General features: G+C 41.2%; 1 protein-coding gene across 2 annotated transcripts in view; it reads left to right on the plus strand.

Moving 5' to 3' along the window:
* Nucleotides 1-20,271, plus strand: part of ANXA2 (annexin A2) — a 40,742-nt gene extending 20,471 nt beyond the window's left edge. For both annotated transcript variants that reach the window (XM_039865431.1, XM_039865430.1), the window contains 10 exons: nt 5,986-6,080; nt 9,180-9,293; nt 12,345-12,435; nt 13,343-13,422; nt 14,776-14,835; nt 16,493-16,586; nt 17,108-17,203; nt 17,521-17,579; nt 18,692-18,814; nt 19,890-20,271. In XM_039865431.1, the coding sequence (XP_039721365.1) occupies nt 5,986-6,080; nt 9,180-9,293; nt 12,345-12,435; nt 13,343-13,422; nt 14,776-14,835; nt 16,493-16,586; nt 17,108-17,203; nt 17,521-17,579; nt 18,692-18,814; nt 19,890-19,949 (872 nt within the window). In that variant the 3' untranslated portion in view covers nt 19,950-20,271. The remainder of the gene's footprint in view (nt 1-5,985; nt 6,081-9,179; nt 9,294-12,344; nt 12,436-13,342; nt 13,423-14,775; nt 14,836-16,492; nt 16,587-17,107; nt 17,204-17,520; nt 17,580-18,691; nt 18,815-19,889) is intronic.
* The last annotated feature ends 1,938 nt before the right edge of the window (nt 20,272-22,209 follow it).

The following is a 22,209-nucleotide window of genomic DNA, read 5'->3' on the forward strand; positions in this document are numbered from 1 at the left end:
GTGAGGGATCCAGAGCAGTAACTCCGAGAACAGGAATTCCGAGTCAGGCAGTACCGTGGCTGATGGTGTGAATGACACTTTTGGGCAACAGTGTGTGTGTGTGTGTGTGTGTGTGCTTCTGCATGTGTGTGTGTATACATGTGTGCATGTGCGTACTTCTCTGCTCTAAAATCATTCCCAGTAGACAGATGACTTGTTATCTCTTCAGTGGCCGTGCATTGTTACTTGGTGGCAAATCGTTATCAACCAGTTATTAAATGTGTATATGTTTATGTGTTCTAAATAGTAAGCCCAGTTCTGTAGAGATATATAGATACATTACTGTCCCTGATTCTTTTTAAAAATGAGAGGGAGGAGTATGGTATGAAGAAGTATCAAAGTATACTTCAGGTGCAAACATGACTCAGATATAGGATGAGCACATGACAAACATTTATTTAACTCACTGAAACAAGGCTGGTTGAAAGGAAAATGTGAGAGACTGGGTGTTTATAGGCACCGAGAAAAGAATATTGGAATAAGATTGCTGGGCTGGATACAGACCATTACTGTCCTACGGGGCACTAAAGCCTGTAACCTTTGGAGGTATCCTTTCTACTGGACCAAAAATCTAAAGGTTAACATGGAACCTGTGCCCTAGTCAATAGTAAGTAGTAAGTCAAGTTTGAGCACACACCTGGACAGACAGTCTTGGATGGGCCTCTTAGTCACAATGGAGGACATGCTATTTTTCTCTTGCCTTATTTTCAAGTTTTGGATACTTTTCTGTAACAGGAAGCAGGATAACCCAATGCAATAAGCCTGGGTCTTTAATCTAGGTTTGAATCACAGCTCTGCTTGTGTGATTTTGGGGAAGTCCTTACCTTCTATGGTTTCCTCACAGGTAAAATGGGGATGACAGTAACACCCACTGCAAATAGATGTGGTGAAATTACATGACAGAATTGTGTAAAACACCCAGTAAAATGTCTGACACATAGTAGGTAGGTACTCAGTATTTTATTATAATAAATAAGATATGTCCACACCTATGCAAATGCGGTTCTTTCCTCTCTCTGTGCCCTGCCTCTGACCTTGTAAAGATCATTTCTTCTGAGGTTTGATACTGATAGGCCTGAGTAATCTAAGCTAAGTCTTGGTTTTCCCCATGATCTAGATAAGGAGAGGATCTGGGCAGTTTTCCTTCTGTTTTCTAATCAGTCAGCCGCACCCTGAGGGCCTCCTGAGTCCTTCATCACACAAAATGAAATCCATTTTCTTTGTGCAGTCCCTGTGTCTTGGCAGATGTGAGTCAGCATCCTGTTCCTTGCCCCTGGACAATAACGACACATTTTCCATGGAATGCCAGATGTGGAGCTGACTTGGGGTTTCCACCCGCAGAGAGGAGGAGGAATCTCCAGGGGGCTGATTTTGTGGTTTCGGATTCGGCCATTATTTTAGACTGCAAGTGTTCTTTATGTTTTAAAGATACAGCCGATGGTTTAAGGGACCCAGGACCCTAGAGTTTTTGCTTGAGACCTGCTGCCAGTGGCGCCTCCTTGTGGCTTCAGAGCCGTTGCTTCAGGTCGATTGGCATTTAAGCCAGTGGCTGACCTTTCTGATGTCCCAGCTCAGAGTGCTGGAAACAGTTTTGTAGTTAGCTGATGAGATTAGCTGACCACTTTCATTCAGGAATAAATGCTTACAAACTTCCTTGTGCTGTTTCCCATCAGGAGCCAAATAAATTTACGTCTTGGTTCTTCATTCTTGAAAATCTTATCTTATATTAGCTGTGAAAAGAAATTTTTAAAAATGCGTCTGAATCACAGAATTTGTGTTCTCTCACCTCTTAGTCTGTAGGATCTCCCACCCACGTCACTGTTCCCCAGTGCGAGCCTTGCTTAGGTTACTTTGTGACCTTCCACGTCAAACACAAGTGGAAAAGGAGCATTATTCAGGTTTATTGGGTTTTCCTTATGCTTTTGTCCCACTCACACTGGGCCCTTCCACCCCGCAAGTACATCCCTACACACGGGAACGTGAATGATCTGAAAGTGTAAATGCAGAAGGCAGAGCCTCATCTCCCTGGCGTCTGCGCCTGTGTTAAATTTGTTAAAGCTTTCGTAGTGTACTGGCACTCGCTCTGTTGACAACAGTTAATGCTGACACAGATAGCTGAGTGTTCATTGCTCATCCTGCTGCTGTATCCTGGGCAGAAATAGTGAGTAACCGGATGACCCTTGCAGCTCAACCTGTACTGAACTATTTTCTACAGGAATAAACTGCCTCACCAATTAGGATAGCAGGTCAAGAGGAAGCAGCAGTGTTCTGAAGATAAGATGGTTAAATCCCACAGGCAGATATGTGTATTCTGGTGTTATGACATAGGACATGCCTTAAGTGGCTTTGACTAGGCAGTTGATCCTGGGCTCCATGAATTTTTCCTCTTTTCAGTTCAATTTGAAATTTGCAGACAATGGTATGGGAGAAATAGCTGATGTAGGTAAGGTTCTCAGAAGGGAGAAGAGGCTTCCATTTGCAGAAATAGCCTCCATTTAATTTCTTTGTAGTTGCTGGCATTAGCATTTTTGTAAAGCATCAGATTGTACACTCATAAGGTGTCCCAGCATGTTGGATGCTGCCTCTCAGCAGGCTGTTTGCTTGGTAAATAATTTAGTTAAAATACATTTAGATTCCTTCAGACTCTAGTAGTTGCTGCCTCCTAGGTGAGATTCAGGTTAACTACCCGGGCTCTTTATGGGGATTTCCAATAATTGGATTGAATTCTGTCTCTAGGCTGGACGCTTAGGTGCTATGAATAGAAAAGCGAAAGTTGTTTCATTGACTAAGAGCATGAGACTACATTGCAGTTTGTGCAGTGAACTCTTTTCAGGTGTTATTTCTTACGTGGGTTGTTTAGACAAAAGCATTTCTTTCCCTAAAATTACAGTTGACCCTGCACCTCACAGAAGCAGTTGGTAGAGGTATACTTAAACGTCTCGCACATAGGCAGGTTTCTAATGATTCCTCACCCGTGCTTATTCCCCTGTGCTCTGTTGGTGATTCTCAAAGATTCACCAGGGAGCCAGGTGAAATGCTGCTTCTTGGGTCCAAAGTCCAAGAAAACCTTTATTCAGTAGCTCTCAGGTGGGGCCCAGGGAACTGTGTTTTTAGTAAGTGCTTCATGTGATTCCAATTCAGGTGGATCCAGGACCACATTCCAACACAAACATAACCTTTGCATTTGTTCCAGAGGGAGAATAATTTTTCATGGGTCAGTGTTCTTGGTATGTGTTCAGGTCAGCAGCCCCAAAATTGATTTCAGGAAATAATTGAATTTAGGTTATAGGATATAATCGTATTTTGTTGTTGTTCTCCAGCATTTTCAGACTTGGGTAAGAAAGTTAAATATAGAGCAGAAACACATCTATAAACAAATGATTTTCCTAATATAAAGTTAGAACCATAGAATACTTAGAGACAGAGAGCACGTACCAGGGAGCACTCATGCATGTAGGTAGGTGTGCATCCATGTGTGTACATGCCCACACACGTCCACTAAAGTAGCCTCTAACTTTAATGTGTCTTTGAATAAATCTATCCTGCCCATACCTAATTGAAACTAAATGTGTTAAAGCTTGATTGGACCCGTTAGTGTTTTGTGGGAAGGCAGATGTTTCCACAGGTGACAGTTACAGAGCTGGGCCTCAATCTCTGATCTTCAGCATCTCTGTCTATAAATTAGGACAGGAAATAGCTATCCCCACTGGGTGATCAAATAAGATAGTCGGTGTTAGGATGTTTTGGAAACGAAAGAGTTATATAGATATAGTTCCTAATTATTTTGCAAATTGTGTTTTATTAACTAACTTATTTAGAACTGTGCTAGGAATCTGTTGAAGTGAAATCACTAGTTGATTCTACATCGATAATTGTATATTATTCATAGTGTATTTAAAAAAGAACCTTTTATGGTCATTATGGTGAACTTTGAAAGCATAGATAATCAAAAGAAAGAAAATAAATTATCCATAATCCCACTACTGACTATTAAAATTTTGGTATAAAGTCTTCTGGATGTTTTTCTGGATATTTTTCTATATATGTCTGTGTATTTTATAAAAGTCAAGTTATACTGGGTGTACTGCTTTGCAACCTTTTAAACAGTATATTGTGAACATTTTTCTATGTCAATTAATACTTTACACCATCATTTTATTTTTATTTTTATTTTTTAAACGCCAGTTTATTATTTTTTTTCATACTATATATATAAAATTTTTTTAAACATTTTATTTTTGTATTTCCTCCCTCCCTCCTTCCCCTCCCCTCTGTAACCACTAGTCCATTGTCCATGTCCATGAGTCTCTGTTTGTTTGTCCTGTTCATTTGTTGCTTTTAGGTTTATATTCCACATATGTGATATCATGTGATTTTCATCCTTTTCTGTCTGGCTTATTCCGCTTAGTATGATTATTTCAAGGGATCCATCCATGTTGTTGCAAATGGTAGTATTTCATCTCTTCTTATGGCTGAGTAATATTCCATTTTTATACCATCATTTTAAATGACTATACTTATTGCATCCCTTTATATGAATGAAAAAACATTTATTTAATCAGTCTTCTATTGGATATAGTTCCCCCCTTTATTTTTTGATGTTATATATGATGTTGAAATAAGCATCTCTGAAACTGAATCTCCTATACACAGTTGGGTTTCTTTATTGACATTGCTATTTTGAAAATCAAAGCTAAAGTAATAGATGCTGCAATTAATATAACTGACTAATGTCTTGGAATGGACTCACTTTGAAATGAGTATATTAATACAAAAATGTTATTTATTTTTATACCCAGAAATTCTAACTTTCTACTTTTTACCCTTTCTAATATGATGGAGAGTTGGGGATACATTCTCTGTCAGTCTGTTCATGTCCCCTGCCTCAAATCATCACAGTTCTGACCTTTCTGTTGCTTTGGAACTCTGCTGATTTCCTATAAGCCAGGCCATTTGCAGTTCACATGTGACTTCATGGACTCAGCCACTCTGTTCTCTTACCCAAGAATTACCTATCCAGTTATGGCCAAGACTCTTTATTAAACAAAGTTCTTAGTCAAGAGAGAGACCTTTTACTTTATGAATTCTTAAAAATCATGCTTTCTTAAGGTAAATGGCATGTTAGGAGTATTTCTGATATAAAATTATAAACTTTCAGATACCAGAAGGCATTGCTTATCTTTGTAAATACACATGTTCCAATTAAAATAGGCACTAAAATATTTTGGTGGCACTTCAAAACTCCCAATTTAGATTTAATTTAGATTAAAACACTTATTCTTTTTAATAAAGTTATAAAATTGATTATTAAAATTGCCTATTGAAGATTAAAAGCAGTGGAATGTTTATTTTCCTTACAAAACAATTTAGTCTTCAATAAGTATGATTGTATTAATCAATTATGCTATTAAAGTACAACTGCCATATTAAATCCAACTCATTTGTCATGACATTTTCTATAATTATAGAAATTATACCTAGCTACTTATATAGCCATAATTCTGCAATAAATATAAATAATTGTCTCTATTAATTCAGTTCACAGTTACTATCTATAAAATTCTCAGTTAAATGGCAATTTGGAGACCTTCATTTAAAATCCTCCTAAATCTTTGTTGTTCCATCTGACTGCCAGAGTCCTACAAATGCACTTCCTACTGTTGGTTCCAGAAACCAATTTATGAATAAAGTAGTTTAAAAAAAAACAAACAACAAATATTTAAAAGGTCTACTTAGGCTTGAGATTTGAGGCTGTCAGGGATAAAAGGGTTTATATGTTGGGTGGGGGGTGCTGACAAGATGAGAGAGAATAAATTTTGATGTCCTGGTATTTTCCATTTGGAAAACAGTATATAAATCTCAGTTTAAAACACTCTTGTTTAAAACCTATATAAGCCCAAAGGACTAGAGCATATAGTTAATTATTCACAACTTGTATTTCCATAGGTGTGGACGAGGTCACCATCGTCAACATTTTAACCAACCGCAGCAATGAACAGAGACAGGATATTGCCTTTGCATACCAGAGAAGGACCAAAAAGGTACAGTTTCGGGGATGGAGAGCATACCTTGTTGAATTTCATTTCCTCAGCTATCGCTTTTTCTTTTCATGAATTCTGGCTCATACCAGCAAGAGCCTTCTGGAACCCTTGGGGTTTTCCTATTCTTGTATTAATCAGAGTTTGCGCACGCATGGCCTCTGGACCTCGGAACCCATATATAAAGACCACACCCTCCTCCAACTCAGAGTGGAGGGAGTAGTTCTGGGAATAGAAAGTTAAAAAGAAGCAAAGTACCAACATCAGGTATTTTTAATTAAATGCTTACTTTGTGCTAGGCTGCATGTAGTTCTCTACATGTAGCAACAACTTATTTCATCTTTATGACTTCTGCAGGTTCTTGATAAGATGTTTCTAATTTAATGTTAGGACACTAGCCTCCATTGAGTATTGATCCTGACATGCTCCTCTCATTCTTAAGAAAAATAAAAAAAATAAATAAATACACTTGAATTCTTAAGAGCTTTGCAATGGGCTTAGTAGTTCATTTGGTCTACCAGGCTATCTTCAGCTTGCCATACTCCCACTATTTAAAGGGTCTTTGTGTGCTTTTTCTCTTGCTTGTCCACCAGTGGTTAAAGAACAGCCCAGGGCTTGTTCATCCTTTATTTTGTTGCAGTGTTAGGAAATTTTATTTTTATTTTTATTTTTAAGGACGGGCTGCTTTATTTTTAACTTCTTGCTATTAAAAGCTTTTGATTTATTCTTGGATGGTGCAGTAACTGTGGCTTCCTTCAGCTCCCGTTTGACTTAGGGCTTTTACTCGTAGCCACGGTGGAGGTGAGCTGGAAGGATTCTGGAAGACATTTCTGCTCTTAGGGTGGCCATGACCACCAGCGTTTGGGGAGTTACAGGTCAATCCCTGCTTTCGCTCTCTCCCACACCTCCCAAGACAGTTGGAAAAGGCATAATAGGAGGGCATCTGGCTTCTTTCATCTTGTGTGCATTAAAATTCTTTTTCCACCTACACTTATATTAATCTTCTGTAAAGAAGTACAGAAGGGAGTATTTTTTTCCGTTTTTTTTTTTTTAATTAAAATATAATAGACACTTAGTTGCTCATATTAGAAGGGAGTATTTTATTTCTCCAGTTTCTGAAAAAGATCTGTGAGCTGGTAGAGCTGAGTTTCGCTTGGAGCAGAAGGCCCATCTTGTTGGACAGTGTGCCTGAAATTGTTCTTCACCCGTCACTTATAGGGTGGGGTCTTGGAACACACTTGGGTGTATACACATAAGTGTACGTGGCAGTACAGAAGTCTGGATCTTGATTTCAGATCAGATAGGTGGAGGACAAAGCTATCATTGTTGGGAGGAAGATGCTACTAGAGTCATGATGGGGTTCAGTGATCTCACAGGATTTGCTGAGTTCTGGGGACAGCTTACTTCTAATTCTTGATGTCTCTTAGCCTTGGGCTAAGGAGAACTGTCGTGTTTTACAGAAAGATACATAAACTACTTGAGATAATTTCTGAAGGAACTTTTGGAAGCAGAACCTTATTGTTTTGAACGAGTTGTTTGTGTAGTAAAGGAGAAAGCTCTGTATTGCAGACTGCTTTCGGGATATGGACCGAAGCTGCCAAGGTGATGAACTTGAACAACATAGGCAGAGCTAGGAGTTGGGAAAGAGTTGATATTAATGTTGCTTTCATGTTCAAGCAGAGGCCAGATGCCAGGTTTCTCTATATAAGGAATGGTTATGTTTTGTCAGACATTTCTGGAGTATCTGTTCAGTGCAAACCCTGTGCTAGACATTATGAGAAGCAGGAAGTTGAACGCCCATAAGGAATTTATAATAGAAGTGGAAGAAGTCAGTAGGTACACAAATGCTATTTGAGGTTTGAACGGAGAATGGGTAGAGGGGAGTGTCAAGGGTAGGCTAAGTTTGGAATTACCTAACCTCAAAGTTCCAAATCGGAAAATCGGTGCTATAATTGGAAGGTGTTGCTTTTACAGTCCCCTCCTAAGTGCTATGTATAACTAGGACAGCAGAAGCAGGGGAAAGTAGGTGGTAAAAAGGGGTTGGGCCAGGTGATTTCTAAGCTCCATCTCAGTTCTCAACCTCTCTGTATGATTTGAGAAAATTCTCTCTGAAGCAGGCTGCATATCAACCGCTTAGCACCTGCAGGCAGCTCTGGGGGCTGAACAGTGTAGGTGCCATCATGTGCTGCTGGAAAGCAGGAGAGAAAAAAGAAGAGAGAAAAGAGGAAGGAAAAAGTGAACAGGGAACAAAATAATTACAACAGCAGAGTGCAGTCATCAGCCAATGCCTGTGATTTGTAGGAAATTTAATCCCCGAGGAAGTGTCTTTAAGAGCCACATTGAATTAAGGTATCTGTCTACATCCATGGGGGCCGACTCAGACCTCCGACTTCAAATCTGTGTTAATGGTGACAGTGGGACCCTTAAGAAGTCATATGCAGCAGGGAAGTCAGGGGGGTAATTGAGGGGCTTTAGTCCATCATCATCACTGTCAAACCCATCCCAGTTTGTCACGGACAAGTAGATATTTTCGCAGTCTTGAATTAAGTGTTTTGCATAGGAAAACTTCATGAGCCCCTTCCAGCCATTCTGGGGCCTCTGAGTCCTTCCGGAGACTTTTGGAAGCCACCCCTGGAGCCACCGTGAACTTCTTTTACAGGAGAATATCAGCAGGTCACGAGGCCTCTGTTTCCCTGGAGACACTCGCCACTTAAACCAGCTCCTTCTTAAGAGAGTCCTTGACTCCAGAAAGTGCCAAGTCTTCCATGGGCTGTTGCCACATGCAAATGTTTTTAGAAAGTGCCCTCACACTCGTCTCTTTCTGAGGAGTTGCATACTGCTCTGGTTTCCTTTTAATCACTGGGGAGAAGGCAAAATGAGCTTGGATTTAAGGAGATTTTGTCAGAGCAAAGTCTGACCTTTCGGTTTCTGACATCTGAGTCTGTTGAAGGCATGTAGTTGAAGGATAGTTTGACCCAGGCCCCCAGGGCAGTGAGAATCACAACTTGCTTCACAAACACATCCCTCTTTTGTTCTACTCACCAGTATTAAAGCGCACATCGGTTACCAAGTTTTCCATGTTCTTGCCCATTTTTTCTGCAGGAACTTCCATCAGCACTGAAGTCAGCCTTGTCCGGCCACCTGGAGACAGTGATTTTGGGCCTATTGAAAACACCTGCTCAGTATGATGCTTCGGAGCTGAAAGCCTCCATGAAGGTAAACACATGTGAGATGCAATCTCTGTCAAATCTGCCATTAATATTTGTGAATTACAGCTTTCTGAATGTAATTAGGTGATTTTCAGTTTTGTTGAATTCTCATTTGGAACCATCTTTTTTTGAATCAACCGAAGCTAAAAGTCTCAGGATTCGTACCAAAAATATTTCAATTACATTTTTTTTAAGACCGTAAAGAAATTTTATGATGCGGAGAAGTCAGTTACCAGCTGCTACTGCTTGGCACCTGGGCAATTGAAATACCATTTGGAAAAACTACTTCCTTGATTACACTTCCTCCTTAAAAAAGATTTGTTGTGATATTAAGGCAAAAGTAAAACTCAGAGCTTTTGTTAAGTGAAGCTTGCAAATTCTGTCCATGCTCTTTTGGTGTTCCTTTTTCTGACTTTCTCCTTATCAGTTGTTTGATTCAAATTCGGGCAAAATCAGAACCTACAGTGCATGTAAAGGGTGATTTCAAACCATGAATGGTACTTGTGTTTAAAGTATCGGACAGAACACATTTTTTTTTAAGAGTTCTTTTGATTCGAATTTTAGGTTAAATGAGATAATAAAGATTCCAGTTTGGTACCTCTTTGAATTTTGTGCATACACAAAACCTCAAGTGTTATATAAGTGTAACATGCATAAACAAATGCATGTTACAGCAAAGCACAGGAGAACCTTTGTCATGGTGTGCCTGAAACACTTTGAGTGATCCGATACTGCCCTCTGCTGATAAAACTGGGTAAAGCCTCCGCCTTAGGGGTAAAGCTATAGTTTTGATTTTTTATTCTAAGTCCGAATGCGTTTTCTGTGATGCCACACTGTTCCTGAATTATGAAGAGACTGAGCTGTAAGCCTGTCACTAGAGCTAATATCACACAGTTCAGTTGTCATCCTTTTCTCCAGGGAGTACTTCAAGAATGAGGCAGCTTCACACACCAGGCATTTCCAGGGTCCAGAATTTGATAGTGTAGGGCTGCCAAAAGATTTGTTGTGAAATCTTTCTTCCTTCGGTTATCCAGTTTAGCTCAAGCTGTGCTCAGTTTATTTGAGCATACTTGTTCTGAGTTACCTAAGTAGGCTACGTTGCAGGGAAGGTATAACTGAAAATGATAAAATGTCAATAACATGTAATGATCCTGCTTAATAAAAAGAACACTCCTGAAAACCGAATCTTGGGACCCTTGTAGCCATAGGTTTCCTCAGACCATCATCACCTCAGATCAGTTTATCTTATTTTCGTCAAGAATTCATGTAGTTGTGATTTGTACTATTTTACTGGTATCTATTACCAGGATTAGTGACTTGAGACAGACCTGTTTGAGCTGTCAGTCACCATTGTAATCTATGTAATTGGGCCCAATGAAAGGTGCTTTGACTTCTAAATCTTTGACCTTGTGCCAGCTCTTCCATTAGCTTTCACAGTTGACTACCCTTCTGAAATCCATAAAGCTTGAAGTGACATTAACTGAACTATGCTTTTTAAAAAAAAAAAAAAATCCGTTTTAACTTCTGGCAATACCACTGGCAATATTTGCCATATGTTACAGTAGACGTTGCCCTTGTGATAGGAATTGTGAACAGTCTGTGGAAAGGTTGGGCCAAGTTTTGGAAATTGCCAAGGTCACCTTTGAATACACAGATAAAAACACTGTTAGAATTCTCAGATACTAGCACTAATATATCAGTGATGGAAGAAAACAGATCTTACATTGCTATACCTAGTTTACATTTCAGCACTGTCAAGATACAACATTTCTTCTAATGCATGAGCTATTTTTAGATGATATTTCCGTCATCTTTGAGATTAAAAAACTGCCCTCTAAAATATTTGAAGATGCTTGGTAGTCATTCTATAACATTTGTATAGAATGTTGTGTATTGTGTAGACCTTTTGCTAAAAGGGAAATAAATTTTGGCTTTGGTAAAACCTCCGAATCATGATTAAAAACTGGAGGAAGAGGCATTGGTTCATAGATTAGATTAAGAATAAAATTCAAAATTAACCATTAACCTGAGGCTTAGTTTATATTACACAGACCACTTTTCAGGGACCTATAAACTCTAATAAGTTTAATTAATAGCTGACACACTTTCCATGTGGATAAGTAAGTTTCTCATTGTGTTAACACCTTGTAATTGATTTACATTTTAAACAGTTGTAATTCTACTTAGTTCAAAGTGATATTTCCATTTCCGGAAAGACAAGTATTAGAGAATCCTGATTATTAAATCTTGACTTTGATCATGAAGCCAGCTTTGAAATACATGTTTCATTGAGTCCTTTCAAGCTATCTGGCATGCTCGAAAGTGTATGTATTAAATTTGAATACATCACCCATCAAATTCTTATTCCTTAATAAAGTGTTGGTGTTAAGGTTTATTTGGCACTTCATTATTTCCTTTTGCTTCAGTAAAATGCCTGAAGAGTGCATAGTAATCAAGCAAAAATGGAAGTACAAGAATGAAATTTTTAACATTAATCCAATTTTACATTTCAAAGAGATGAAGCTAAAAATTTCATCTTTTCTATACCTTTCCCTGGTAAAAAGACTTAATTTCGATCTAACGATGCTGGCTGCAAATGACAACATAAATCTCTATGTTCCTTTATTTTAAATTATAGAGCAGAATTGGTTAATGAGGAAATTTATTTTCTATCAGAAAAACAGGTGATTATATAACTTGGAAAATAAAAAAATAACTGGGAAGAAAAAGTTATTCATTTTATAAGCCCGTCACCAAAAGGCAACCGCTTTTAACATTTTGGTGTATTCCATTGCTGTCTTTTCCCATTCACTAGATATATATTTAATATAGTTGAGCTCATATATGTCACTTACACCATCTTGTCTTCTGGTGAAGCATTTTTTAAGGGAATAGAAAATAAGCTGTGCCGAAGAATACAGTGAGATCCCTCAGGAATGTAGAAAGAAGCATGCTAATAGACCCAGTCCATGTTTGCAGTTTACCTGGTTGAGATCGAGAAGTAGGCTAATGGCCAGGAGGACTTTCCCTGCTTATGTCTGTGCTGCCTGGTTCACAGGGGCTGGGGACTGATGAGGACTCTCTCATTGAGATCATCTGCTCAAGGACCAACCAGGAGCTACAGGAAATTAACAGAGTCTACAAGGAAAGTGAGTAGCCCTAGTTCTGTGATGTTTCTTCTCAGCCCAGTTTCTGGGCTAGTGTTTGGGTTACAGGGCCCAGATAACAGATGGAGAAACGCCTGCCATCCGTAGTGTCCAGGGCTTTGCTGTGGTCCAGGTCCCTCTGCTTCACCTCCTTATGGCCTGGGTTTGATTATTATGTTCTGCTAGAACTTGTACAAAAGGATAGATAGGAGGGAAAGGAGAGAAAACAAAACTTTTTGAAAAAAAGATCTGGTAGGGAGAAGTAGAAAGTATTATACATGGATTTCATTTATTGGGTGCTATTCAGTCTCTGCTCAGGAGGTTCCCAGCTCTGGACCATGGTTGTATAATTGTTGTAAGAGGCATGTGGACCTCTGTGCACCAAGGAGTATAAGAGACAGTGGGTAGAATAAATGATACATTTTACATGTGTGTCCCTGTGTTTCAAAATAGATACTATTTTGAGTTATAAAATACAAATTCATTCATTAGATACTATTTAATTCTTACTAGTTCTTGCCATTGTGAATTTTCTCAATTGGTGGATAATAAAAATAAAGTACAATTTGGGACGGCGGTAGCCCTCCAAATTTTTTGATGTTCAAATGAGCATAGTCAAGGAGTTTGGGAAATAGTATTTTAGCTACAGAAAAGGTCACTGATTAAAGGTGAACTGAGGACCCCTGATTTGATCAAGCTCTGTGTGTTCCTTGTCACTGATAATAACACTGGCTCTAATTTCATGAAGGTAAACATTCTAGAGAATCCACTCTCATTTGGGCAGGTATATCGGTGCTGCCACAGCCGTTTCTGCTTTTCAGAGGCTTATAGGGCAGAGGGTATTTGGGGTGGGTAGGTGGCCGCCTGCATAGGCAGGAAGCATAAATCCACATGCGTTTTTTTTCCCAAGTGTACAAGACTGATCTGGAGAAGGACATTATCTCTGACACATCTGGTGACTTCCGCAAGCTGATGGTTGCCCTCGCAAAGGTTGGTTTCCCATTTATTTCTTTGTCCTTGCTTCTTCCGAAGGCAAGTCACATACCTCATTTTATACTCGGGCACGAATTAACTCAATCCTCTGTGCTTGCATCAGAAATTCCAGCTGCATTTCCAACAGTGGGTTAGCACTGCCACTGCAGAGTTGTCGTTTTTGTATAATAGGATTTCTTATCCAGCAGAACCTCATGGTCAGGGGGACTTGGGGGCCAGAGGAGGACTTGGCAGCTCTCCGGTCCTGGCCTGGATGTGTGTGCCAGCTCTTGCTGCATGGCTTGGAAAAGGTCACTTTGCCTCTGTCTGTGGTCACTTGCAGGAAGTACCTTCTTGTTTCTTTCACGTGCCCTCACTTCGTATGAGAGGATTTGCCCATGCAGTCCTTTGCCTGGACAGGAGTGGGGTTCTTTGTTTGCTAATGTTAACACATTAATGTGATGAAGAGCATTTCCCTTCTGAATCTGAGTTCTGACCAGTGTGCACTTTAAGGCCCGATGACAAATGATTGATTGGCGTGCTGCGTCCTGCCCACTCGCATTTCGTTCCTGTAACAGTGCCACCTCCCTGCCTCTCCTCTCTTCCACCTGCTCTGTGTACCACCATCCACCCATCTTTGCAATCCCTTTTCACCATTTTATTCCCCTGATCGAACCCATTTCTGCTGCATCAAATCCAAACTTTCAACTTCTTTTAGAAGTTCTCTGTACCCTGGTTCTCCTTAACTTAATCTTCTAGGATTCCCTCCTGCTTACCGTCTGCTCTAGCTGGGCAGCACCTCACTCACTTGTGATGTGCTCAGCCTCCTCCTGCCACCGCTGTTCCTCCAGTGCTGAATGGCTTTCTTCCCCTTCCCCTGCTAGCTCCTGACTCATCCTTCAAGGTTCACTCTAGCCATACCCCGTTGTCTGCAGACTTTGCTGACTATACTCTCTGACTGATTTCTCCCTTATTCTCATTTCACAGTTTAGAGCCATGAATTACTGTGTTGTTTTACTCTGTTCCATGCTTATTTCTCCATCTGGATTGTAAGCTCTCTGAGGAAAATAACTAAAATAAATATCGTTAAGCTTTTTTTTTTTTTTTTTTTGGAGTGGGGAGGATTCTGTAAAATGCATAGCCCTGGAATGGGTACCAAGGAGAGGGTTGATGATATGTCCCCATCTGTCCTCAACTATTTTACCCACTTTGGTCTTGTCTATACTTCAAAGTGAAGAAAAAATTTAAGTGACTATTTGTTCAGTAAATTAAATAATGGCTTACACAGGTTGGAGAGAAAAATAACATTTTCCATTTAAAAATATGTAAAGGAATATATTCAATGTTCTTAATTTTTTTTTTCTTCTGTAGGGTAGAAGAGCAGAAGATGGATCTGTCATTGATTATGAACTGATTGATCAAGATGCACGGGTAAGTGCCAGGCTTTTTGGTGTGAGTTTCTGTTTTCTGGTTAGTCTCTGGTTAATCTGCATGGTAATTACCTATCTTGTGTAACAAATGACCTCCAAATATAGTAGCTTAAAACAACAAACATTTATTATCTCTCAGTTTTGGTGGGTCAGGAATTGGGGAGTGGCTTAGCTGGGTGGTTCTGGTTCAGGACCTCTCGTGAAGTGGCAGACAAAATGTTGACCAGGGCTGCAGTCACCTGAGGGCCTGGCAGGGCCAGGAGGATCTGCTCCAAGGAGGCCCACCCACTTGGCTATTGGCAGGAGGCCTCCGTATCTCCATGGGCCTCTGCAGGGTTGCTTGGGTGTCCTCACGACATGGCAGCTGGCTTTCCCCAGAGTGAGTGATCTAGAGGGAGAGCAAGGAGGAAGCCAAGTGCTTTGTGCCCTAATCTCAAGAGTCGCACACTGTCACTTCTGTCCTCTATTCACTAGAAGTCAGCCACTCTGGCCAGCCCACAGGCTGTGGGAGGGAAAGTAGGCTCCACTTTTGGAAGGGAGGAATGTCAAAGAGCTTGTGGGCTTCATTTTCACTTTGTGGGAGCGATAATTATTAAAAGATACTCTCTTACACTGCTGGTGTTAATTAGAGGATCAATACTAGACTCACATGTACTCGTTTAGGCTTTGCTTGTGTGGAAGTACCAGTTTCTGCAGGGCGTAATACAGCTGGGCACACTGGCATGCATTTGCTGCAAATGAACACCCAAGAGTAAACGATATGAGAAAGTAGGAAGATGGTGAACACACAGTCAGGGATAGGAAGGAAGGCTTATTGCCCTTTGTGGTGGGGGAGATGGGGAGGGTGGCAGAGGCCCTTCTTTCTTTTCTGAATAGAACTCTTGCTGGTTCTAGTCCCATAATCTCTGAGAACTATTTCTTAAGCCGATTCTCTATGAACTACATGCTTTGCCTGGAGGGTCAGTAGCTACCTCAAAACATTTCGTAAGAGATGCTGAACGAAATTCATTTAAATTTATATTAGTTTTAAGTTTCAGTATATTTCACACAGCACTTTTAGCAGGCGGTGAAGAAGGGTTTTAACTAAAGTAATGGAAATTAGAGTTTGCCACTCCCAGGTGGTAGTCACAGAATGAGTATCCACTTGCATAAGCCTCTCCCTTCCAGCCACTGTTAGCATTATTTATAGCCTTAAATTTCCAGAGTCTGAAAGTAAGGTTGGACTGGCTCCTTTTCCAGCTCTATCATTTGCTGAGTCTCTAAGAAACTTGGGTGGTGAGGGGGCAGTAGGTACCTGCCTTCACTAAATGACCACCAGCTTACTTGCTACTCAAACTGCCAAAAGGGAGGAGAACTGGATATGCTAATGAACATTTGCTTGTCTTATATGTAAGTAGAAGCTCTTAGTCCTTTTAAGTTCAGAGGAGATTTGTACAGCACTGACCTCACAGTCGGGCTAGATCTGTCTGTGCCTAAGGAAGACTGCTCTTGCTTAAGACTTGTAGTCTAAATTGTACACATTTTTCCCACATCTGCAGTGCGATCAGCCTTTCTTTCATTTGGCATTTTGAATGGGTAGGTTTTTAGGTTTTTTTCATGACACTTTTTATGACTTGGCTTTGTATCATGTTACCTTTCCTGGCTGGCTGTGCTCGTAGGATCTCTACGATGCTGGAGTGAAGAGGAAAGGAACTGATGTTCCAAAATGGATCAACATCATGACTGAGCGGAGCGTGTGTCACCTCCAGAAAGGTGGGTCCTGTGCTGAGAGGTCTTAGAGCCTAGGGGCCAAAATGTTGGGACTCGGCTCTGCCGGAACAAAGTTCACTCCCCACATTACACTCGCATTTTCCCTTACCACATCCATTTGCTCTTCTCTCTCATTTTGGATCCTTCTTTCTCCTAAATATTTCCCATGGTTTGATGCCTTAGCTTGCTGCCCCTTCTTGTCTGAGGATCATTTTATCTTGCTGTATTTGTTGAAGCAATGGATTTTGTTGGGTGCTATGTTTTGTGGCTTCCAAGTAGGATGGGTTTCACTCAGGGGAGGTGGAGGTGTTCAGACTTAGCACTGCCGTTCAGGACTAGTGCATCGGACAGCTGTCCCAGGGCAACTGGTGCAGTGTCAGCTCTGGTTCAGCTGCTAACCCTCTAGGATGCTGTGATTGTCCTCATTTTTTCTTTTTTAAATTGTGGCGCACAACCGCGTGGGTGATCACTGACAGCTTTGATTAGTAGCTCTGTTGTAGTAATTATTTGTTGCTTTTCCTTAGTATTCGAAAGATACAAGAGCTACAGCCCTTATGACATGTTGGAGAGCATCAAGAAGGAAGTCAAGGGAGATCTGGAAAATGCTTTCCTGAACCTGGGTGAGTAAGCATGGCCCCCCATCCCTGGTGGACATCAACTTTCAGTAAACTGTGTCGAAGTGGAAGGAATGAAGGCTCATCTTATTGACTCAAGTGTGTGTGGGAGGTGCAACTCCTTTACATGGTGGTTTTGTGACCTTCATTGGTTACAACCACAGTGGAGCTGAATGTTTCAGAGGACGCTGGTTTTCCTTGCTCTCTTCCCATTTTGCAGCCCCTTCCTGTGAGTCAGGTCATCTGGTTTGTGTTTTGAGGTCAGCCCGTCACCCCCCACTGGTGGAGGGGAGAGGGGTTACTAACTCCTTTTCTTTCCACAGTCCAGTGTATCCAGAACAAGCCCTTGTATTTTGCTGATCGACTGTATGACTCCATGAAGGTAAGAGCAGCCTGCTGAGAGGTCCATGTTTCCACACTAGGCTTTTCTTCTTTTGTGTCTCCAAACTAAGTCTCCTTGACTAGCAGATGGAGGAAGAAACCCCACTGTCTAGAGGCAGGAATGCCCCCAGTCAGCTGTGATTGTATTGAACAGGTGAGAAAACCACAAATCCATCTTCTGCCTCTCTCAACTACTTGAACACATGTTTGTGTACAGGTAGAAAATAAAAGTGCCTGGGAGCAACAACACGCCAGATGGTAATCGTGTCTGATTCCCGCTCAGATTTTCTTAGTGATCCCCTCCTGTTATCTCAGAGTGAAGACAAGCAAGGAAAGGAGAGATTATTAAGTGACCAATGTACAATGGAGGTTGTGCAACTTACTTTACCTTAAGTTATTACCAAAGAACCTGAGGCTTATTATTATTTTGCTGTTGTTGTTTTCTTTATAGTTGAGGAGACTGGCGCTCCGAAAGCTTCAGCTTGCTTGAGGTTACGTAGCCAGATTTGAACTTGGGTCTGACTCCAAAGCCAGCTCAGCAGCTTTCCCTTGGATGAACTGTCTCTTTCCATAATCCCATCCCATTTTCCATGCCTCAAATGTGCCTAGTGCTTTCTAGCTTCCAGGCCTATCCATTTTCTCCTGGGTCATCCCCTCGTCCACACTGCCTCTCCCCAGTCTCTCCTCAGCCTCCATATCAAATATGACCTGTTCCTTGGTGCCTCTGGTCTGAGACTCTAGAAGTAAACTCAGTCATCTTTATTGGTCAGACGATGGTGGCGTTTCTCCTCTAAACCACTAAGGGCCAGGAACTTTTTGTTACATGTGGAAACTCACATCCTTCTTGATCTGAGCCCTACAGTAGTTAATGCTCAGTACACATTTATTGAATACACAAATGTGGGTTTGTGCTCATGTCATCCTGGTGTTTCATGCTCGTTTTCTCTCCTGGAATAGTTATGCTGTTACCTTTACAATCTCTTAGAGGGCAGCATCAAGAATTCAGATCAGTTCCGTGTGCAAGAAGACTTACTAGATCCATTTTTAATTATCACTGAACACTGATTCACATTGTCAGTGAATTGTAACTTGGAACTACTACTTGACTTTCAGGGCAAGGGGACTCGTGATAAGGTCCTGATCAGAATCATGGTCTCCCGCAGTGAAGTGGACATGTTGAAAATTAGATCTGAATTCAAGAGAAAGTACGGCAAGTCCCTCTACTACTACATCCAGGTGAGCCCTGCAGTGCTGTGCCGGCCCTGCCTTGCCATCAGAGGGCCCGGGTCCGTGGGCAAACGGCCTGTTAGAACAGTGCCAGAGTAGTGGTTTTGTTTTCTAACTCACTGAGAAAGAGATGCTAGTCATCAGATATCAGGGATTTATTTAAAAATAAGTAAATTTATTTACAATTCGTCTTGGAATCCTATAGAGTCAGGCAAAATATTTTCTATATCCCACATCTGTTGATTCTGCAATGATAATTGGTGTTCCTGATGATGGTCCTGTAAGACTTACTGACAACCTCAAGAGACTTAGATCAATTCAGTTTTACATTTTATTATATTTCCATTTCTTGAAAAATCTCCTGTGATTTTTCAAGAAACTTTTACTCAGAACTCCCACCTCTCCATCAATTTAGTCTCTCTGTTTTGGAGAGACGGAGCAATTGTGTCTAAAGAGTGATTGCATTTTTAGTGGTCCTACCGTGCGTAGTTCAGACAGGTGTTGCCATCTCCCTTTCTAAAAGAGCCCAACATTTCCCAAAACACGTCAGTGGTTACCAAGGATGAATTTAGAAGTGGTTTAGATAGTTATATCCAGGTTTATTAGGAGCTGTGTTTAAAGTTTAAGCACCATGTAGACCTTTAGTAATTGTTTCTTCACCATACTAGCTTATTTCCATGTGATCTTAAGAACCCAGGAAATAGACAGTGAGGCAGAAAAACACCCTGTCTTCTATGGAAGGGAGAAGATCAGGAAGAAAAGTGGTGGCGTTTGCAGGACCTCACAGCAGTGAGAGCAGGTTGGGTTCTGTCGCCACGGTCACTTATCACGTTAATCCCCAGTACCTCACCTTCTTTTACCCTTGCAGTAATAATGTGACCTGAAAGCCTTCCCTAGGCCTTACTCCCTGAGGGTCCTCCAATGATGATGATGGTTTGGGTGTGACCTTCTAGGCCTTTGTGTCTGGGCAGGTCTCACAGAGTCTTCTCTGTTAATAGTGGCAGAGGCTCTGCCTGCATGTTATTACGAAGTTTGGGTCTTTTTCTTGATATTGAATTTTCTTTTTCTCCTTGGCCATTTGTAGCAAGACACCAAGGGGGACTACCAGAAGGCGCTGCTGTACCTGTGTGGTGGGGACGACTGAAGCCTACAGCTGCTCGAGCACCCAGGAGTGGTGCCCCGTGCTTCCTGCTAACAATTCTAGAAAATCAGCTTGCGACTAATAGCCCCTCTGTGCCCCTCCCCGTGAGGAAGATGTTAGCATTGCCCCCTGCCCCATCCGTATTTCAGTTGCCTAAGCATTGCCTGGCTTTCCCATCTAGTCTCTCCTTTTAGCCAAAGAAATGAACATTCCAAGGAGTTGGAAGTGAAATCTATGATGTGAAACACTTTGCCTCTTGTGTACTGTGTCATAAACAGTTGAATAAACCGAATTTTTACTTTAGATTAAAGAACTACTATGTTGACCTCGCTTTCAATTTGTTTAAAAATCAAATGTACTTAAAGGCTGTATTGTTTAGTTGGTAAAGCTGTCCCTAGAGGAAGAATGCTCTAGAATCGAGATGTCCCATATGGTGGCCACTATGCAGATGTGTCTGTTTCTATTTAATTTATATGAAATAAAATAAGTTCATTTCCTCCGTCACGCCATTCACATTTCCAGTACTCAGTAGCCACTCAGCAGCGAGTGGGTTGAACAGCGCCGGTAGAGAACATCGCCACTGTAATGGAAAGTTCTGTTGGGCAGCTCTACATGCCCAGGAGATGATACAACCTCGGGGGGAAATTATCCCAGTGTCACCCCTCAGGTACTGATTTTCTGCAAGTAAATAAGATGAAAACAAACATCAGTGGTGGCCTCAAACTGGGAAGAGAAATGGGGTGGGAAGATAGATTCTGTTTAGCAGATATTGCACATATATCTTTAAGCCGTTAGATTTACAGGAAAAACACCTGCCCCAACCTCAAGGACTCGCCTATCTGTGAGTCAGGCTACAGCATTCTCGTAAATGACATCTGACAAAAGTGGATTGGGGCCACAGAAGAAAGAGATTGTTTTTGGCTATTAAGAACGATAACCTATAGGAGAAGGTAACATTTGATATGTGCCGTAAAGTCTAAGGCGAAGTTTTATAGCTGGGAGGAAGCTCTCTACGCAGAGTGTTAGAGTTCTGATGGATAAGAGGTAATTCATACAACTGGTACACATTTCAGAAGGCACAAAGACTATACACAGTGAAAATTATGTCTCCTATTCTCAAACAGCCAGGGGCTTCCCTGGAGTCCTGTGGTTTCTTATCCTTTCACAGACTGCACAATAAGCATATATGTGTTACTTATGTATCTAAGTTCATAATGTAAAGGTGCTGTTCATAGACTGCTAGCCCAGGATGCTGCAGTTCGCTTCCCTGGAGCAGGGTATAAGGCTGGGCATCTGTGGAAGTGAGGAGGTGACGGTAGGGAGTGAGTTGACTATCCCCAAACCCTTACACTACATTTCTCCTTGTTAGAAGATGCTGTATGAACCACTAATTTATGACATTTGGCTGAGCCTTGGTGAGGATCAGCTGTGGACCCGTATGTGCCTCACCTGTATCTTTCTTGGCAAATTCCAGTAAATTCATAGGGCAAATTCCATAGTCTGCAGGCGGTAGGTAGGTGTGGAAATAAATGTGTGAAATGGCTAGTTGGATAGAAGTGGGAAGTTTGGAGAAATGGAGAGTGCTTGCCCCACTTCAAACATTCAAATTCAATTAAAATAATACTGTGTCGACCAGACAAAATACATCTATGAGCTGACTGATTTGCTATTTTGACCCTTTGATAAACTTTAGTTAGAAACTCAGATGAAACTTGGTGCTTGAGTCACTAGTGGCCCGCGAAGTGTCTAAGGCCACTGAGATATTCTTTAAAAAGCAGGTTATGCAAAAATAGGGTGTTTTCTCAAATGTATCTTCCTATGCATGTTAGAATTGATGTCTCAAATCCCAAAATATACTTTTCCATGTAACTTGGGGCAGAGTTCAAGGAACTGCATAAAAGGCAGACCTTTTTGTTGAACCCAAATAGTCCTGTTGAACTCAGAACTGATAGGGCTGGGCAGAGGCTGTCACGAGCAATGTTTCAGATCAGGAAATATTTAGGCTTTGTTTCCTCCCACCATAACAGTGTATTTCAAGCAGCAAAGGGAACCTGGTAAAGGAGAAAGCAAGGCCATGCAGCCAGCGTGAGGGCAGGCTTACGCTCCCGCCGTGCCCGGGACAGCCTGGCCACTGGCATGAGGGGAAATCCAAAAGGCAGGCAGGCACAGGAAAGACGCTCGGAGAACTTCCAAATGCTGTCTGCTGTCTCCCCTGTATGGAGCAGTGTCATCTAGTGTTTTCCAAAACTGACAGGGTGCTTGG

This window comes from Pteropus medius, unplaced genomic scaffold (genome assembly GCF_902729225.1).
Source record: "Pteropus medius unplaced genomic scaffold, Ma_sr-lr_union100, whole genome shotgun sequence".
Taxonomy (NCBI): Eukaryota; Metazoa; Chordata; class Mammalia; order Chiroptera; family Pteropodidae; genus Pteropus; species Pteropus medius.